Source organism: Ornithorhynchus anatinus, chromosome 5 (genome assembly GCF_004115215.2).
Source record: "Ornithorhynchus anatinus isolate Pmale09 chromosome 5, mOrnAna1.pri.v4, whole genome shotgun sequence".
In the NCBI taxonomy this organism is placed as follows: domain Eukaryota; kingdom Metazoa; phylum Chordata; class Mammalia; order Monotremata; family Ornithorhynchidae; genus Ornithorhynchus; species Ornithorhynchus anatinus.
Genome location: NC_041732.1, coordinates 22389247 through 22408604, shown reverse-complemented (window position 1 = coordinate 22408604; position 19358 = coordinate 22389247). Strand labels below are relative to the sequence as shown.

General features: G+C 45.6%; 1 protein-coding gene across 11 annotated transcripts in view; it reads left to right on the top strand.

The window, feature by feature from the left end:
* AKAP13 (A-kinase anchoring protein 13) overlaps nucleotides 1–19358 on the top strand; it is a 394860-nt gene that overhangs the window by 349524 nt on the left and 25978 nt on the right. For all 11 annotated transcript variants that reach the window (XM_039912298.1, XM_039912295.1, XM_039912293.1 and 8 more), the window contains 9 exons: nucleotides 4985–5052; nucleotides 6062–6128; nucleotides 7673–7808; nucleotides 9727–9839; nucleotides 12753–12899; nucleotides 15047–15297; nucleotides 17799–17924; nucleotides 18066–18183; nucleotides 18681–18929. In XM_039912298.1, coding sequence (XP_039768232.1) covers nucleotides 4985–5052; nucleotides 6062–6128; nucleotides 7673–7808; nucleotides 9727–9839; nucleotides 12753–12899; nucleotides 15047–15297; nucleotides 17799–17924; nucleotides 18066–18183; nucleotides 18681–18929 — 1275 coding nt within the window. The remainder of the gene's footprint in view (nucleotides 1–4984; nucleotides 5053–6061; nucleotides 6129–7672; nucleotides 7809–9726; nucleotides 9840–12752; nucleotides 12900–15046; nucleotides 15298–17798; nucleotides 17925–18065; nucleotides 18184–18680; nucleotides 18930–19358) is intronic.

Here is a 19358-nt window from a genome sequence, read left to right as displayed (position 1 = left end):
AGATGGCAGAGCCGAGAAGCCACATGACCTGGTAGAAAGACCACGGGAGTCAGAGGATGTGGGGTCTAATCCTGGCTCTGCCACTTGTCAGCCATTTGATCTGGGGCATGTTGTTTAACTTCTGTCTTCTTCAGTTTCCTCATCTGGAAAATGGGGATGAAATCTGATTCCCTCCTCCTTAGATTTTGACACCTTCCCTCCCCACCCCGGGGAGGACAGGGGGCTATGTCCAACCTGATCATCTCCTTCCTACCCCAACACTTAGTAGGGTGATTGGCACCTAGTAAGAATTTAACAAATTCCACACAAAATTTAAAGTCAGATCCTCTCCCAAGACTGTGCCCTTTCTACTAGGTCATGCTGCTTCTCGCAGAAATACTGAACTCATTTGTGGCTGCTAGTCTAGATCTAGTCCACTAATAAATTGTGGCCTCTGAAAAGGGAATTGGGGTCAGGAGCCCTGAGGTGGACAAACATGGGGAGTTATTCATAAGATTGTTAGGACACTCTCTCTAAAACATATCTAGGCTTCTACCACAAAGCATCACAATGTAGTTTTTCCTCAAAGGTGATGAAATTACTCATTCTTATTGTAGTCAGGCTCAAATGGAATTTATCCAGGAAGGATATAATGACAGACACATATGTATAAAGATTTATATCTTTATACAGACATACATACATATACAGACAGACATATACAGTGATGATGGATTCTCTGCATGTTTGAAGGGCTTATTATTTTCTGATTTTCAGAAAATGTCATTTATTTCTGTGCTCAGCTCAACCGTTTCCCTGAGCATCTCTGGACTTGCACAGGAAGCAGGGTTGACACCTTAATAATGTCTAATAACTGCCCTCCCCTCCCCTCCTCCCTCCACCCGCACTACTGCCTCAGATCACGTGTGAGTTTTTTGAGGCCGAAGGAGAGTCGCTATTGAATTTAGTGTGCCATCTTTATCTTGGGCTTGGCATTGCTGATTGTAAAATTATACACTGGTACCTACCTTCCCTCAAATCACCTCCTAGTCATTCACATCTCTGCTCATCACAGTTTCGTTTCCCCCAAAAAAGAACTGGAGTTTCAATCCCGGCTCTGCCACTTGTCTGCTGTGTGGCCTTGGGCAAGTCACTTCACTTCTCTGTGCCTCAGTTTTCTGCAAAATGATGGGTAAGACTGTGAGCCTTCTGTGAAACAGGGACTATGTCAAACTGAATTATCTTTTATCTGCCCCAGTTCTTAGAACAGTGCCTAGCAGATAGTAAGGACTTAACAAATACCATTTAATAGAAGATTTACCCAAATCAGCCAATCAGTGATATTTATCGAGGACTTACTGTGTGCAGTCTGCTATTCTGAGCACTTGTGGGAGTACAATAGAGTGAGACACATTCCCTGCCTTCAAACAGCTTACCATCTGGAAACCTCCAAGAAGATCCCAGAGTTTGTAAGGAATCGTCAGCCAAAACCATCTCCAACGTCTGGACCCAGGGAACTTCAGTCTATTCCAGGACCATTTCAGCTTCAGGGACTTCACGTGGCCATTGCCCGCTAAAACAACCTATGTAAATGCTAAGGGGCATCATGGCCCCTCCTGTGGACTGACGTTGAGGGCAGGGGTGTCCCTGCATCCCAGGAGAAAAAGAAGAAATGGAAGCTTTCTGAGTGGAGGATCTAAGTATAGCGCTTTCTCCTTCCAGGCCAACCATCCTACCCCCAGCTTCCAGCTTTTTCTGGGAATGTTCAAAAAGGGTGACTGCCCTCTGTGGACTGTCCAATTCCCAGAGGATTGGTATCCCCAGCCCAGATCTTCATCAGAAGCTGCACAGATGGACACCTGCCTAGGGCTTCTCTCTAGGCCTCCTGAAGCATGCAGGGCTCAGAGAGAACATAGTAATTATGGTATGTTAAGTACTTACTACATGCCAAGCAGTGTACCAAGTGTAAGATCTCCAGTATTATTCTGGGTGATTACAATTGAGTTTAAATCCTTTCAGTCAGTCATATTTATTAAGAGCTTACTGTGGGCAGCGCTTGGGAAAGTACAACAATAAACGGTGACTTTCACTGCCTGCAAATTATTTATTATTAATAATGATAGTAACAATGATATTGTTACGCTCTTACTATGTATCAACACTGTACTAAGCACTGAGGAGATACAAGCTAATCAGGTCAAACACAGTCCCTATCCTACCTGAGACTCACATTCTTAATAAGAGGGAGTACAGTTATTGAATTCCCATTTTATAGATCAGAAATCTGAGGCACAGCAAAGTTAAGTGAATTGTCCAAAGTCACATAGGCAAGTGGCAATGCCGGGATTAGAACCCCTCCCATTTACACACCCTCCATTCTGCGTCACCTATGCTCTTGGACCTGAACACCCTTAAGCATTTGATTTCCATCCCACTCTTAACTCCACAGCAATTATGTTATGTGCATATCCTTTTATTCTCCAGCATCCCCTAGCTGAAATTTATTTTAAAGTCTGACTCCCCCTCTAGATTGTAGGCTTCTTGTGGGAAGGCATCATGTCTTCCAAGCTTGTCATGGGCAGGGAATGTACCTGTTTATTGTTATATTGTACTCTTCTAAGCACCTAGTACAGTGTTCTTCCCATAGTAAACACTCAAAACATATGGTTGAATGAATAAATATTATATTGAACTCTCTCAGATGTTTAGTACAGTACTGTGCATGCAGTAAGTGCTAAATAAATGTCATTGATTGATTAATATTCCCACAGTTGGTGAGAGAAAAGAGTTAGGAGTGCTGCAAGAGTAAGATGAATTAGTAGAAAACAGATGGATAATGGATTATTAGAGAGAGAAGGTAGGAAAGTTGAATGGTCCACTCCTCGTGGCTCAGTGGAAAGAACCCGGGCTTGGGAGTCAGAGGTCATGGGTTCGAATCCAGGCTCCACCACTTGTCAGCTGTGTGACTGTGGGCAAGTCACTTCACTTCTCTGGGCCTCAGTTACCTCGTCTGTAAAATGGGGATTTACTGCGAGCCCCACATGGGAAAATCTGATGACCCTGTACCTCCCCCAGCGCTTAGAACAGTGCTCTGCACATAGTAAGCGCTTACCAAATACCAGCATTATTATTATTATTACAATGAGAATGGATGTCAAGAAGAGCCACTATCAAAATATATCTCTTAGTGCCCTCTGATACCACTGTTAGGGCCCAGCGTCGGACCCAGAATTGTTATTACACTGGGGCCTATGGATTAAAGGTAAGCCCTCCAGACTTCTAAATTAGAAAATCAGAATTCACTAGTGTTGAGTGGTATCAGGCTCAGTGATTTTCAGGGGACCAGAAATGAGTTGTTATTGGAGTGTAGACCCAACTGGCAGCAACTGGTAGAGTTGCCCTTTACTGAAGTGTGATTGAAACCATGTCAGAAGAATATAGCTGCCAGGAGGGCAGAGGCCCCTGAAGGGTGTCAGACAACTCAATTAAGGTGTCTGATGTACAGAAGTAACCAGTGTTGAAGAAGACGGTTGGTGAAATGATTGTTTAAAACCTGCTGGGCAACTGTTGTTGATTTCCTGGGTGACTCCATCTTGTAAGGCCCACCTGCCTCGATCGGTGGATCAATCAATAGTATTTATTGTTACTAGTGTGTTCTGAGCATAGTCCTAAGCACTTGAGAGCATGTAACAGGTTTAGCAGAACTGAATCCTTAAAATTTAGGAGGCAAACTAATCCTGTGAGCTGCTTACAGTCTAGCAGGCAGAAGGACACTGAAATAAATACAAAAAGGAGAAAATCATAGAATATAACATATATGCACAAATTCTTCGGAGGCCGGGAGTGAGTACCCAAGTGCTTTGGTGACGTGGAAGTCCTTAAGTGGCAGTAGAGGAGGTGGGGAGTAGGAGGGGGAGATGAGAGGTTTAGTCAGGGACGGCATCCTGGAGGTGGTGGGATTTCTGAAGGACTTTGTAGATGGGGAGAGAAATGGGGTGAATAATAATGTTGGTATTTGTTAAGCGCTTACTATGTACAGTGCACTGTTCTAAGCGCTGGGGTAGATACAGGGTAATCAGGTTGTCCCACGTGAGGGTCACAGTTAATCCCTATTTTACAGATGAGGTAACTGAGGCTCAGAGAAGTTAAGTGACTTGCCCACAGTCACACAGCTGACAAGTGGCAGCAAGAGCTTTGCTGTTTGTCCCCCAGACCAAATTCCATCTGTTCCCTCTGTCCGTCTGTCCGTCTCTCATAATTCTGCCCATGGTACCTCCAGAACAACAGCAGCAGGAAGACCAAGATGAGGAAGAGGGAGTTTTTGTCAGTGGTCTGTTGTTTGCAAAGTGAGAAGAAGAAATGAAACAGAGAACCAAGAGAGAATTGCTTCCATGGCCAGTGGGGATCATTTTGTTGTTGCTGTTATGGGGGGTGGGGAAAGGGCAGAGAGAGGTCAACATGCCCCTGCTGGGGTCAAAGTGGTCAGCCTTTTTCAGTAAATCACATTATTGGATGGGGCCTGCCCCTTTCCAGTGGATGAGAAGTGCTCACCTATGTAGATTTGTATTTGGCCGTCGGGCAGCGGAAGGCCAGACCCGGAACAGAAAGGTACCCATAGGTTGACAGCTCAGATTCCAGGGGCCACTGCCACAGACATGCAAATTGGAGAGCGACTCATTTCTCTGGGTTGGGGCCCAGGTTCCCTTTCTCCTCCCTGACCACTTAGTGACTCAGGTATTTGTGTTCAAAGATGAGCTTTTTGCTCCTAAAATTGGCCACCACTCAACTTCCAGCCCATGATATTCCAGATCCCTAATCTGCGATGAATCCGCCTTCTGGTTTCTTTCTGACATCCCAGGTTCGCCTCCCAGGAGGCAGAAGTGACCAGGCTTCCAACCGTCTGCGATTTCAGCTAGCAGCCGAGGCAACTGGGAGGCGGCCCCCTTTGGACCCGGGCTTTGTGACTTTGTTGGGGTGTGTGACTCTGGATTTGTTTTCTTTGCAGATTGCAGTGCCTTTGTCCACAGGGGGTGCCGAGAGAGCCTGGCTTCCTGTGCCAAGGTCAAAATGAAGGTAAGGAGTTCCAGGCTGAGGGAGGGTTAAAGGAATAAGACTTGAATCCCTCTTGGAAAATCAATAGGAAAGATTCAGTAGCCATTTACCCATTTTGAATCAAATCTATAAAAGAACACAATAAATATTTCTAGTTTAAATGGATGCTATATCCATTGGAACATAAACATGTGACTTAAATGTCCTGAAAGTGGCTATATTCTCTGTACCTATGGGAGTGTAAGACATTGTAACAGCTCTGTAATTAGGTTTGAAATTGTGTTGCCTTATCGCCTCAAAATGTTCACCCACCCGCCTCGCTTCCAGGTCTTAAGTGGGAAACGGGCAGAGGTTAAAGGTCTTGCACCTGCAGAGTAGGAGAACCAGAGGAGATGGCCTCAAGGTAGATGCCACGCTACAGCAGGCTCTTCTCCTCACTTCACCTGACCTTTGCCCCTAGCAGCAGGCACAGAGAGAAGGTCCACTATGCCAGTGGTATTTGTCTTGGGCTTGGAGATCTCATAGTATGGATGTGATTTGGGAATTCTATATCAATCAATCTGTGTGCTTATGCCATTATGTAGTTGTTAGGATGCGATATTTGTGTGGCAGTCATGGAAAGTTGCTTCCTTTCCATTCCATTGTCCTTGTCTCTTCCCCTTCTAAATACTGCCTCCCCGAGGTCTTTACGAAGAAAGATATCTATTTACCCACCCACAAACACACATGTGATTCCTTATAAATAGTAGCTCTTCCTGTGTGCTCATCTAATCTGCAAACACAGACCCTGCTCTTCCTAATGATTTAAATCAGGCAGATTATTCATATCCTTAAGTACTTAGGCTAACTGTGTGTTGATTAACACCGCTGAAGAGGTTAGTTGTAAATTCCCTTCAGCATCATAGCTGGGGATTAAGCCATCCTGTGTGGAGTCATGTCACTGGGGGAATTGACATTGAGCAGAGTCTAGATACACTGTCTTCCCTTGAGCTTCATTCAACAAAACTTAATCATATTGTTTTGCTTCTAGCAACCAAAGGGGACTCTTCAGGCCCACGATACCTCGTCATTGCCCACAGTGATCATGAGAAACAAATGTAAGTTGCGCTAGGCCCGCCTTCCTTTTGCTTCTCACATTTCTCCTCCTGTCCAATACATGACCAGTTTCTAAATCACAGCTTTGTGTACTGGTTGTGATGTCTGATGGATGTCAGATTCTCAGAATCCAGTGACCCTTGAACTAGCAGTCCACTACCAAAGCCACATTGGGTTTTCAGAAGGGTGCAAGAGCTAACATGTCCACCCCTCTGTCTACGATGGCTTTCTTTACACCCCTCTGCCTCCCTTATCACCCCTCCAAGGTCCACTCATTCACTCATCACCTAGGGACTTTAGATATGAAATCACAGCTCATTTGGGTTTAATCATAATCTCATTTGAATGACCTATGGATAATGTGCCTGTCCCCTTTCCCATGCATTTCCCAGGAATGGAGGCCATCGCAGGAATCATTTTCTGGCGATGGTAAAAGATTATACCTGCCATTATTTCTTCAGAGGCTTTTGAATTTTTCAGTCCTTGAGTCAGTTGAACTTTACCCCCTTCCTCGTCGAAGCCAGTTGCTGAGGAGATGAAACCGGTTGAAGTCTTTAATTCCAGACACTTCACATGTCATCAGGTTTCATACTGCCGAAAGACCTTTCGTGAGGAGAGTTTAGAAGTGGACGTTGGTTTTAAGGGAGCCACTTCTAGGAGCTTCGTAAGGTTCTATTTTACTTGATGAAAAGCATATGAGTCTTGAAGTTGGCCAAAATGCCAGCAATGGAAAACTCAAAGCAAGGTGAGTGATTGCTGAGAGGCAGCTCACTCTTCATCACCTTGAAGGCAGCATGGTCTCATCCCTGTAGATAGTGACCTTAGGCAGGCTGGCCCAGCTCTACCACCTGTGGGTCCTTGTGGAACTGATTTGCTTTTGATGCCACACTGGAATTTCACGTCTTCTCTTGGGTGTCCCTGAGATAGCTATAGGCCCTGATTCCCAACTGAACTGGAAAGCTCCAAAACTGAGATACTGAGGCAAAGGCCCAAGCTTGTAACCCCTGTACCTCAAGTCCTAGAATGCAGTGGGACCTCAATTGACCCTTTAGTGAATATGCTGCTGTCTGGGAAGGGAAGTCCAAAGATTGAAAGTAAGCAGAGTGGCTCTTGTGGAGAAGAGATGGGGGTCAGTGCAGGAAAGGTTAGCCAGTTTAACGGGGACAGTCCCAATTTTGAGACAGTTACAGGTTTTTCGAACATTGCTTGGGGAGGCCTACAAAAATCCGGTGCTGTCCTGGCTATCTGTCCCGTTCAAGATCCCCTGTTGAGGTCTGATTTGGAAGCACATTGGGCTTTCAGTGGCCAGCATGGGTGGCACGGATGAGACCAACGGCCATTTCCTCTCTGAATTTAATTTTGTCTCAGTCTACCTAATTCTACTAAGTTATCAAAGTGGAATTTGGAAATAGGAGTGACAGGTTGCTGTGGGAAGAGGGTCTAGACTGCTTTTTCAAAATCTATTTAATGTATTCCACACTGATTCCCAGGTAAGTGAGCAATGTTAGGTGCCATATTTCTCATCCAGTGGGTCACTGTGTTCCAGCCTCCCAGCCTAAGGAGCGGCCTCGGTCTGCAATCCTCGTGCCCGACGAGACCACCATGGCTCCTCTGTTCAACAACAGGCGATCGCAGCAGAGCTCAGCTCTTTCCAAGAGCATCTCCATCCAGAATATTGCCGGGTTAGTTGGGGGTCCCTGGGTAAGACTTTGGCTTTTGGGAAGCACAGAGGCTGTTCTTGAACTGAGCACTGAAAATGGGCTTTTAAGTGAATGTGTTATGCTGATTGAAAAGGTTCGAAGTGAGCCTCTCTGAAATCTGTAGCCCTCCATTAAACTGCAGGCAAGTCGCCATTCTGGAAAAAACCCTGCCCCTACTGTTATGATCCAGTGATTCCTCTTGCTCTCTAGAGAAAAGGAAGCCTGTTATGAGGAATCAACGGCTGATTGTGAGATGGGGGCTGTTAATTTAATAATTATAGTATTTGTTAAGCTCTTCCTATGTGCCAAACACTGCTCTGAGTGCTGGGGTAGATAAAAGGTTATCACTTGGGACACAATTCCTTTCACACTTGGGCCAAACAGTCTAGGTGGCAGGGCATAGGCACAGAGAAGTGAAATGACTTTCCTCATGGTCCCCCAGCCAACAAGTGGAACCGGGATTAGAACCCAGGTCCTCTCATGCCAAGGTGTGTGCTCTTTCCACTGGGCCACGCTGTTGTGATAGATAAACCCCAGACAGGTAGGACACTATCAGAGACCGAAATTAGGTTGCCAAGGCTAAGCGAGCTAGGGTATAAAGACATCTAAACAGTCTCCTTAAATGTCCATTTCCAAATCCTCATGATGTCTCAATGTATTTATGGTTTTATACATATATTGTTGGGGCTAGCCTGCCTCTTCAAGTTTCACATGCGTCTGGATGGGTTCACTTAATTGGCTGGCCCACTACATGAAAACCTGCCTGCAAACGTAGCCTGTGGCAAATGATCCCAGTTGGTTTTATTTAGGAACAGACAGACAAGGAAAGCTACTTATAGCCATAGTGCTCATCATAGGGGCATTTTGGAAGTGGGATGTGGAAGAGGAAAAAAATCAATCGATCAAACATATTTATTGAGTGCTTCCTGGGTGCTAAGCGCTGTACTAAGCACTTGAAAGAGTAGAAAGTAATGTTCAGTGACCACAATGAGCTTATATATTTCATCTCTTGAAGCAGAGTGGTCTAGTGGAAAGATCAAGGACCTGGCAGTCAGAAGACTTGAGTTCTAATCCTGGCTCCACCACTTGTCTGCTGCCAGACCATGGGCAAGTCGCTTAACTTCTCAGTGCCTCAGTTCTCTCATCTGCAAAATGGAAGGATGATCTGCAGAATGGGGATTCAAAACCTGTTACTCCTCCTTAAACTGGGAGCCCCAAGTGGGATCTGTTTGTCTCAGAACTACCCCAGTGCGTAATACAGTGCTTGGCACAGAGTAAGCACTTAACAGATATCACCGTGGTTATTTATTATTGCTATTATCATTATTATTATCTAGACTGTAAACTCATTGTGGCTGGGAACCTATCCACCAACTTTTTTTTTATTGTACTCCGACAAGTGATGTGATGTTCTGCACACAGTAAGTGCTCAGTAAATACCTTGATCTATTATTATTTCATTCCAAAGATCAGACTGAGAAATTACTGTACAGTGCACTAAGGAATCCCTTTGACACCCCTGATAAAAATCTCTCGCTACAAAGCTAAAAGCATTCAAAGAAAATTTCATTCATTATTGTCATGGTCATCATAAGTACTCACTGAGTACTAACTGCAGATAGAACATGGTGTTTCATGATTGGGAACATAGATTGGAAGTAAAAGTTACGAGTCTGTGCTTTAGGAAGCAGTTGCAACCTAATGGTTCCAGTTTTCAGGGGGAGATTTGGTCAGTTTCCCCCTTCTGTTTGATCCATCTGCTTTATCAGGAGTATTAGAATTGTGTTTACAGCATGTGTCCTTTGTGTGGATTTCTATGAAGCAGATAGTCAGTTGAAGTCACCTTATCTGCATAGTTTGCAAAGGATGGTTGACATTATGTACTTCCTTTCATTCCTAGAGTTGGCAGTGATGAAAGCATGGCCACTACCTGGAAATTCCTGTCTCACTCCACAGACTCTTTAAATAAAATCAGCAAGGTTAATGAATCCACAGAGTCACTCACTGATGAAGGTAAGAGAAGCAGTGCCAATTCATTCATTCAATAGTATTTACTGAGTGCTTACTATGTGCAGAGCACTGTACTAAGCACTTGGAATGTACAATTGGGCAACAGATAGACAATCCCTGCCCATTGACGGGATTACAGTCTAGTCGAGGGAGACAGACAGACAACAACAATAGCAATAAATAGAATCAAGGGGATGTACACCTCATTAACAAAATAAATAGGATAATAAAGATGTATACAAATGAGCAAATGAGCACAGTGTTGAGGGGAGGGGAAGGGAGAGGGGGAAGAGCAGAGGGAAAGTGGGGAAAAGAGGCTTAGAGGGGAGGTGAAGGGAGGCAGAGAGGCAGCAGAGGGAAAAGGGGAAGCTCAGTCTGGGAACGCCTCTTGGAGGAGGTGAGCGTTCAGTAGGGCTTTGAAGAGGGGAAGAGAGTTAGTTTGTCAGAGGTGGGGAGGGAGGGCATTCCAGGACAGTGGGAGGAGGTGGGCCAAGGGTCGACAGCGGGATAGGTGAGAACAGGGGACGGTGAGGAGGTGGGCGGCAGAGGAGCGGAGCCTGCGGGGTGGGCAGTAGAAAAAGAGAAGGGAGGTGAGGTAGGAGGGGGCAAGGTGATGGAAATCCTTGTAGCCTAGAGTGAGAAGTTTTTGTTTCGTTCGGAAGTTGATAGGCAACCACTGGAGGTTATTAAGGAGGGGAGTGACATGCCCAGAGCGTTTCTGCAGGAAGATGATCCAGGCAGTGGAGTGAAGAATAGACTGGAGCGGGGAGAGGCAGGAGGAAGGGAGATCAGAGAGAAGGCTGATACAGTAATCCAACAGGGATATTATGAGAGCCTGTACCAGTAAAATAGCCTGTACCAGTAAAATAGGAGAGGAAAGGATGGATCTTGGCGATATTATAAAGGTGAGACCGGCAGGCCTTGGTGATGGATTGGATGTGAGGGGTGAATGAGAGAGCCGAGTCAAGGACGACACCAAGGTTGTGGGCTTGAGAGACGGGAAGGATGGTCGTACCATCCACAGTGATAGGGAAGTCAGGAAGAGAACAGGGCTTGGGAGGGAAGATAAGGAGCTCAGTTTTGGACACGTTGAGTTTTAGGTGGTGGGCAGACATCCAGGTGGAGATGTCCCGGAGGCAGGAGGAGATACGAGCCTGAAGGGAGGGGGAGAGGACGGGGCGGAGATGTAGATTTGTGTGTCATCTGCATAGAGGTGATAGTTGAAGCCGTGGGAGCGAATGAGTTCACCAAGGGAGTGAGTGTAAATGGAGAACAGAAGAGGGCCAAGAACTGACCCTTGAGGAACCCCTACAGTTAGAGGATGGGAGGGGGAGAAGGAGCCTGCGAAGGAGACCGAGAATGAATGGCCAGAAAGATTAGAGGAGAACCGGGAGAGGATGGAGTCCATGAAGCCAAGGTGAGATAAGGTGTGGAGGAGAAGGGGATGGTCTACAGTGTCAAAGGCAGCCGAGAGGTTGAGGAGGATAAAGATAGAGTAGGAGCCATTGGCTTTGGCAAGAAGGAGGTCATGGGTGACCTTTGAGAGAGCAGTCTCGGTAGAGTGGAGGGGATGGAAGCCAGATTGGAGGGGGTCCAGGTGAGAATTGGAGTTATGGAATTCTACGCAGCGAGTGTAGACGACTCATTCTGTCTGGAGAAGAGATAGTGTCCAAATACTGTTGGGAAGTCAGAATAAATAGGTTAACCTCTCTGCACTTCCATTTCCCTGTTTGACAAAGAGGATACATGTTGCCTGCTGCTTCTCCTGTCTCACAGGGAAATGATGTGGATTAATTAAGTAAATAGCCATAAGAGATGTTGACTCGGGGGAGCTATCGTACATTAAATCGACAATCACCTTTCTTGTCCACTTGCCAGATGATGTCCTCAGTGACCACAGCTGTTGTTTTGATCTCTGGCTACAAGACAATGAAAAAATATTTTTCTGCCCTCTAATTTTTGCATGCGCTCAGGACAAGCTAACAGACAGCCTTGAAATTGTGGAGAACACAAAAGCCCGATTTATCCACCTTGTGTACATGAGGCCACCTGAAAGAGTCGATCCTGTGAATTACTTGCTCAGAATTCACTGGAGAAGCATCAGTCTGAAGGGAGCACTGCAAATCTGTGCACCTTGCTGATGCAAGTCAGACTTCAGTGGTTTCAGTAGAATGCCAGAGTTAAAACTATCAACGTACATTCATCTGGGCAGTGTCAGCACTTCCATTTTGACTATTAAATATGTTACTATGAAGCTATTTTTTATTTGTAAATTCTGTGACTTTGGCCAGGAATTATCAACTGGTGCAAAAGGGGTTTAGGTGAAGTCATGTGACCGTAATTAGTCACTGGAGAAGAAGCTAGAGATCTGTTGGATGGTTCAGCCTTTAAAAATTGGAGTAATGTCAGAGTAGCAGTGACAGTTATCCTGTTGGAGCAGAATACCACTGACCTGAACCAGGTGTGAAATTTCTTATGGACTTTGTAAACCATCCTTCAGAGGAGGGACTGGCCCACTAGGCTATGAAAGTCAAAGTTAGGTAGCCCAGACTCCTGCCCAAATGTTAAACCAAGGGAACATCTTAATCCTTTCACTAAAGCTTCGGTTCCACATGTCTTTTAGCAAGCAAGCCTTCAGCACACTTAAGGCTGAGGAATTTAGTTCAAAAACCTCCCTGCCAAGGAAATTGGTTTTGTCAAGTGGTAAATATCTTTATGATTGTCACCCACCCCCCACCTCTAAAGTGTAAGCTCTTTGTGGCAGAGAATATGTGCCACTTCTTTGCTCTGTTCTTTCGAAATACCTGGCACAGTGAAGCACAAGTGGTCTACTACTGCTACTCATAAGGAAATTGTCCTTTTTAGAGGTTCCAAACCTGGACCTTGATCATTGATTTCTTCTGTGTTGTGGGACAGGAACAGACATGAATGAAGGACAGCTTATGGGGGATTTTGAGATGGAATCCAAGCAGCTGGAAGCAGAGTCTTGGAGCCAGGTTGTAGACACCAAGTTTCTCAACCAACAACACAAGGATATGGTGAAACGGCAAGAAGTGATTTATGGTGAGATCTCTCATTTTGTTATGGGATTACTGTGTGATTTTCCAGGAACCGATTTCAGGAAATTGGGTGCATTACTCACGGTGGGCAAGGTTTAGTGCTTTTTCCCATCTTTTTAGAGCATTACAAATGTGAGCTTTACATATCCACCTTTTATATATTTTGTTTTTTTCTTTCAAACAATCAACTCATGGTACTTATTGAACACCTATGTGCTGAGCACTCTACTAAACCTTTGTGAGGGTACAATAAAAATAATAACAATAATAATAAACATTATAATTATGGTATTGGTTAAGTGCTTACTGTGTGCCAGGCACTTTTCTAAGCGCTGGGGTAGATACAAGCTAATCAGTTTGGACACAGTCCCTGTCCCACATAGGGCTCACAGACTTAACCCCCTTTTGGCTGATGAGGGAACTGAGGCACAGAGAAGTGAAGTGACTTGTCCAAGGTCATGCAGCACACAAGGGGTGGACCTGGGATTAGAATCCATGACCTTCTGACTCCCAGGCCCGTAGACATGATCCCTGCCCTCAAGAAGCTTCAGTCTAGTGGGGAAGAGACATTAAATTTTAGATTATTATCTAAATAAATTTTAGATAATAGGAACTAATATGGAGTATTAAGATTTGTACATATGCACTTATCTGTCAGGGTCAGTGACATTTATTACTTGTCATTACCATTCACAGTATTATTGAGCACCTATTGTGTGCAGGATGCTGTACTGAGTAGCTGCTTTGTTGAGGGCACTGTGCTAGACACTTGGGAACATACAATAGAAGTAATAATAATAATTATAGTATTTGTTAAGTGCTTACTATGTGCCAAGCACTGTTCTAAGCGCTGGGATGGATACAAGGCAATTAGGATGTCCTATATGGGGCTCACAGTCTTAATCCCTATTTTACAGATGAGGTAACTGAGGCCCAGAGAAATTAAATGACTTGCCCAAAGTTGCACAGCTGACAAGTAGCGAAGCTGGGATTAGAACCCATGACCTCGGACCCCGAAGCCAGTTCTCGTTCCACTAAGCCACGCTACTTCTCAAAACAATGTAGAAGACAATGTAATGTCGGAAGACAAGCATTCGGCACCCATGTGGGACAGGGACTGAGCCCAACCTGCTTAGCTTGTTTCTACCCTTCTACTTTGAACAGTGCTTGACACATAGTGTAAGAACTTAACAAATGCCAATAAAGAAACTAAATAAGGAAGAGCACTAGACTATATATAAAAAGTAGAAATAAGTTAATCTATGACAAAGAAATGACCAGATAATTGCGTTAGACTGCAGAAGTGGAGTGATTAATCAGGGAAGGCTTCCTAGAAGTGGTGGCTTTTTCAAAGACAGGACAGGATGTTGCTGAGATTAGTGAAGCTGAGAATGAGATGGGGGAGAAAGATGTGAGCAGTGGGTTGGAGATGGGTCAAAAAAGAGGGGTATTCTACTGCTGAGTAGGATCACTAGTTTCTCCAGTTGATAAAATTGATGATTAGTGGAGCAGCATGGCTTATTGGAAAGAACACGGGCCTGGAAGTCAGAGGATCTGGGGTTCTAATGTCTGCTGTTTGACCTTGGGCAAGTCACTTCACTTCTTTGTGCCTCAATTCCCTCATCTGCAAAATGGGGATTCAGATACCTGTTCTCCCTCCTACTTCAGACTGTGAGCCCCATGTGGGACCTGATTATCTTGTGTCTACCCCAGCACTTTGTACAGTGCTTGGAACATAGTAAGCGCTTAACAAATACTGTTGTTATTATTTATTATTATTATTTTCAAATAGTCTTGCTGTGATCTAGGAGAGTAGTGATCCTATATGTTAGTCTTTGTGTCTGCTTCAGTGCTTAGCATAGTGTTTGACTCTAGCAAGAGCTTAACAAATACCACTGTCTGTCGTTCCTGCCCCTCAGTTCATATGGTGGGTAACGGAATCAGGATGGGCCAGAGACCGTGTCCGACCAGATTTTCTTGTGCGACCTCAGCGCTTAGTACAGTGTTTGTCACAAAAAAAACAAGACTGATTGTTGCAGAGGTCTCGGGAGAGCCAGGGAAGGGGAAGTGTAAGCCCCTGGGGAAAGAGATGAATGATGAAGATGACGATCTTGTGCCTTGACTGTTCTCCCCTTCCCTGCCTGCCCCCAGAGCTGCTGCAGACCGAGCTGCATCACATCCGCACCTTGAAGATCATGAGTGACGTGTACAGCCGCGGTATGATGACGGACCTGTTATTCGAACAGCAGATGGTAGAAAAACTTTTCCCCTGCCTGGATGAACTGCTCAAGATCCACAGTCAGTTCTTTCAGAGGATGCTGGAAAGAAAGAAAGAGTCCCTGGTGGACCGAAGCGAGAAGAACTTCCTCATCACACAGATAGGGGATGTGCTTGTGCATCAGGTTGGTTTCTCAGAGGCCCTTGCCCTTCACCTTTCCACTTCCCCAGGCAGAGGCAGGGCAGCCTGAAACCTGAAAGCAAAATGGAGTCCAGTCTCGGAGCCATTCCTAGAGGTTCTTTCCAGCACATCCTGGCTCTGGCTCTCACTCTCTCTCTCCTTCCTCTTTCTATTTCAGTCTGTTTCCTGTCAAACCCAGGAGAATATGGTTTGGCTGCAGTATCCCCTAGGGCCAAATAAGGTAGAATGTGACAGTGTCTGCAGGCTCTTTGAACGTATTGGTGAACAAAAATGTTTTCCTGTTGCAGTGGTTACTTTCACCGAGCTTAGGGGGAGTTTAACCATTTCTCATGAATGGGCAGCAACTGTTGGCTAGAAATCTTACTCCAAAGATGCCTTTAATGGTTCACTGGTCTCCATTCTTCCCTCCCATTCATGGATATTGGATCAGTCAATCATTAGTATTTATTGTGCTCTTACTGTGTGTACTAGGCATTTGGGAGAGTGCAGTACAACAGAGTAGGAAGACATGGTCCTTGCCCACAAGGAACTTACTGTCTAGGGGGACAGGCAGTATTATAAATCAATTTTGGATATGTACATAAGTGCTGTGGGGCTGAGTGTTGGGTGAATATCAGTGGCTTAAAGGGTTCAGATCCAAGTGCATAGGTGATGCAGAAGGGAGAAGGAGTAGGGAAATGAGGGTTTAGTTGGAGGCCTCTTAGAGGAGATGTGATTTTAATAAGGCTTTAAAGGGGGAAGAGACTGGTGGCCTTTTGGATATGGAGGGGGAGGGAGTTCCAGGATGGAGGAAGCACATAAACAGGGGGTCACTGGTGAGATAGAGGAGATTGAGGTATAGTGAGTAGGTTGGTGTTAGAGGAGCAAAACATGCAGACTGACTTGTAGGAAATCAGCGAGGTAAGAAAGGACAGGGCAAGCACACTGAGTGCTTTAAAGCCAATAATAAGGAGTTCTGTTTGAAGCCAAGTTGGATGGGCAATTACTGAAGGTTTCATGAGGAGTGGGGAGATGTGGACTGAACTCTTTTTTTAGAAAAGCGATCTGGACCACAGAACCAAGTAAGGACTGGAGTGGAGAGAAGCAGGGAGGTCAGCGAAAGACACTGATGCAGTAGTCAAGTCGGATAAGTGCTTGTGTCTGCGTAGTAGCAGTTAGGATGGAGAAGAAAGGGCAAATTTTAGTGATGTCGTGAAAGTAGAACTGACAAGATTTGGTGACAGATCAAATATGCAGAGAGATGAGTCAAAGGAAATGCCAAGATTAAGAGTTCATGAGACTGAGACTCTAGTAGTGCTCAAAAACTAAAGAAAAGGGCAAGGTTTGGGTAGGAAGATGAGGAGTTCTGTTTTAGTCATGTTCAATTTGAGGTGACAGCGGATCAGCCAAAGGTAGGAAGAAATACAAGATTACAGAGAAGGAGAAAGATCAGGGCTGGAGATGTGGATTTGGAAATCATACACACAGGGGTGGTAGTTGAAGCTGTGGGAGCAAATGAGTTTTCCAGGGGAATGGCTGTAGATGGAGAATAGAAGGGGATGCAGAACTGAGCCTTGAGGGACTCTCACAGTTAGAGGGGGAGAGGTAGAATAGTAGCCAGCGAGAGAGCGACCAGGGAGATGGGAGAACAAGGAGAGGACAGTGTCAGTGAAGCCAAAATTAGATCATGTTTCCACAGTGTCAGAGATAGCTGGGAGGTCATGGAGGATTAGGATGGAGTTGAGGCCATTAGATTTGGCAAGAAGGAGACCAGGAGGTCATCGGTGAGCTCAGGGCAGTTTCTGTGGATTGAATAGGGCAGAAGCCAGATTGGAGGGATTCAAGTAAAGAACTGGAGGAGAGGAAGTGGAGGCAGTGCATGTAGACAACTCACTCAAGAAGTTTAGAGAGGAATAGTAGGTGGGAGATTGGGTGATAACTTGAGGAGTCTAGCCTCAAGGGGGGGTATTAGATGTTCCATTACGATGTGCCAAGAATCTTTCGGTCCTTCTGTCAGCGATAGAATTTAAGGTAAGACAGTCCACTGACTTGCATGATATGACATTACTCAAGGTTGTTTCCTCCCAAAGTTGTCTTGATTGTGAAGGCACAAGTACAAAGCTCACCTGACTCTGTTTCTGAGTCATGAGTTGATAGCAGAGAAGACCAAGGAATCAACTCCCCCATCCCTCCTCTACATCCCCCCCAAGCCTGAAGTTGGAAAACTCTTCCAGGCTCATCTCTGCTTTGGGATTTGAGGAGGGTCTCCAAAAGGCTGTGGGCCTCTGTTTCTTGAATGAAACATGAGTCCAAATGAACTTGCCCCTACCTTGTGAGTTGTGGGGGTTCATAAGGACCACTGAACACACAGTGGGTCTTGATAGCTGGAGGGGCTGAAGGTGGGATGCTTTTCCTCGTGAAGGAGGGGCTTCAGTTGGGGTCCAGAACGCTAGCACACAGTCCTGTCTCCCTCTTGACCTTCTCCTTGTTCTCTTCCCCTTATAGTTTTCGGGGGAGAATGCCGAGCGCCTGAAGAAAACATACGGCAAGTTTTGCGGGCAGCACAACCAGTCCGTGAATTATTTCAAAGACCTGCACAACAAGGACAAGCGTTTTCAGGCCTTTGTCAAGGTGAACGCTTCCCTCCCCGGACAGGGATGAAGTCCCAGGGCAGACTGTTGGTGGGATCCTGTGGAAGCCACGCGAGTCACAGGCGAGGGCCGGTTCACGATCCATGGCTAACGTGGAATGTCCTTCTTCCCCCTCTTGCAGAAAAAGATGAGCACAGCTGTAGTGAGAAGGCTTGGCATTCCAGAATGCATATTGCTCGTCACTCAGAGGATCACCAAATACCCTGTGTTATTCCAAAGAATTCTGCAGTATACCAGCCGTAGGTTTCTCCCTTTTATTTTTATTTCGGAAATATCAGGTTTGTTTTCTAGGCCATATGGGCTTTTCCTGAGAGGGCCTCTGGCCATTGATTGAAGTGAGTGGGATTGAAGCTTGGGTTCTGTGCCCAAGAGCTAGGTTGGGATGAGTTGGACGGCCATATCTGCAACCGTAAGAGGAAGGTTCGTGGGATGGAGGCAGAAAACCCTCTCTCCCTACCTTCCCTTTTTCTCTCCCTTCTTCTCCTCTCCCCACTACTTTATATCTCACTCTCTTCCTTTTTCCCTCCTTCTCCTCTTTCCCTCCTTTTCTCTCCCTATGTATCCTTCTGTTTTTTCCTCCTCCTTTCTCCCCTCTCTCACCCCTTTCTGTCACCCCCTGCTTTTTCTCTCTTCCCCTCGCAACACCTTTCTCTTTCTGTGCCTCCTTCTGAGGGTCTCTTTCTCTCAAACCAAACCCTTCAAGGGATGAAAACTCTGTGTCCGTATCTCTTTCAAGAAAACGACACAGAAGGGCGGGACCTGACCCAAGCTCTGGCCTTGGTGAAAGATGTCATTGGAGCAGTCGACAGCAAAGTCGCCAACTATGAGAAGAAGTTGAGGCTGAACGAGATCTACCTAAAGACTGACAGTAAATCCATCATGCGAATGAAAACCGGGCAGATGTTTGCAAAGGAAGATTTGAAAAGGAAGAAACTGGTGAGAGATGGAACTCTGTCCCTGAAGAATGCCTCGGGAAGATTAAAAGGTGAGGCCCTTCTTCCTCACCCCCAACAAAGAACAGTCGGCCGGGGTTCCACTAGTATTAATTTCAGGAAGTTGTGTTTCAGGGTGGGGATGGGAATTATCGAACTGGTGATTTGGCATCGAGGAAGAAAAACCTCGCGATATTTTACGTCCCTGAATTTCCTAGAGCTGCTGCCTGAAGCCAGCTAGCTGCACTCTGTCCTGGGTATGAGAGATTTGTTTTTTTCTTAAAAGAAACAGCTAATGGATCCCAGCTGTTGGAACCCTAAAGCATCACCGGGGCCAATAGCAAAAGGACAGCTTTTAAGGTCTGCAAGGCGGCTTCCAGCAGGGAGAGAGAGTGGGTGTTTAGTCATTCTCGCCATCAGGCAGACTCCTGCCAAGAACAGGCAGTTCTGTGCAGTGCATGCACCCTTTCCAAAGGGCTGGG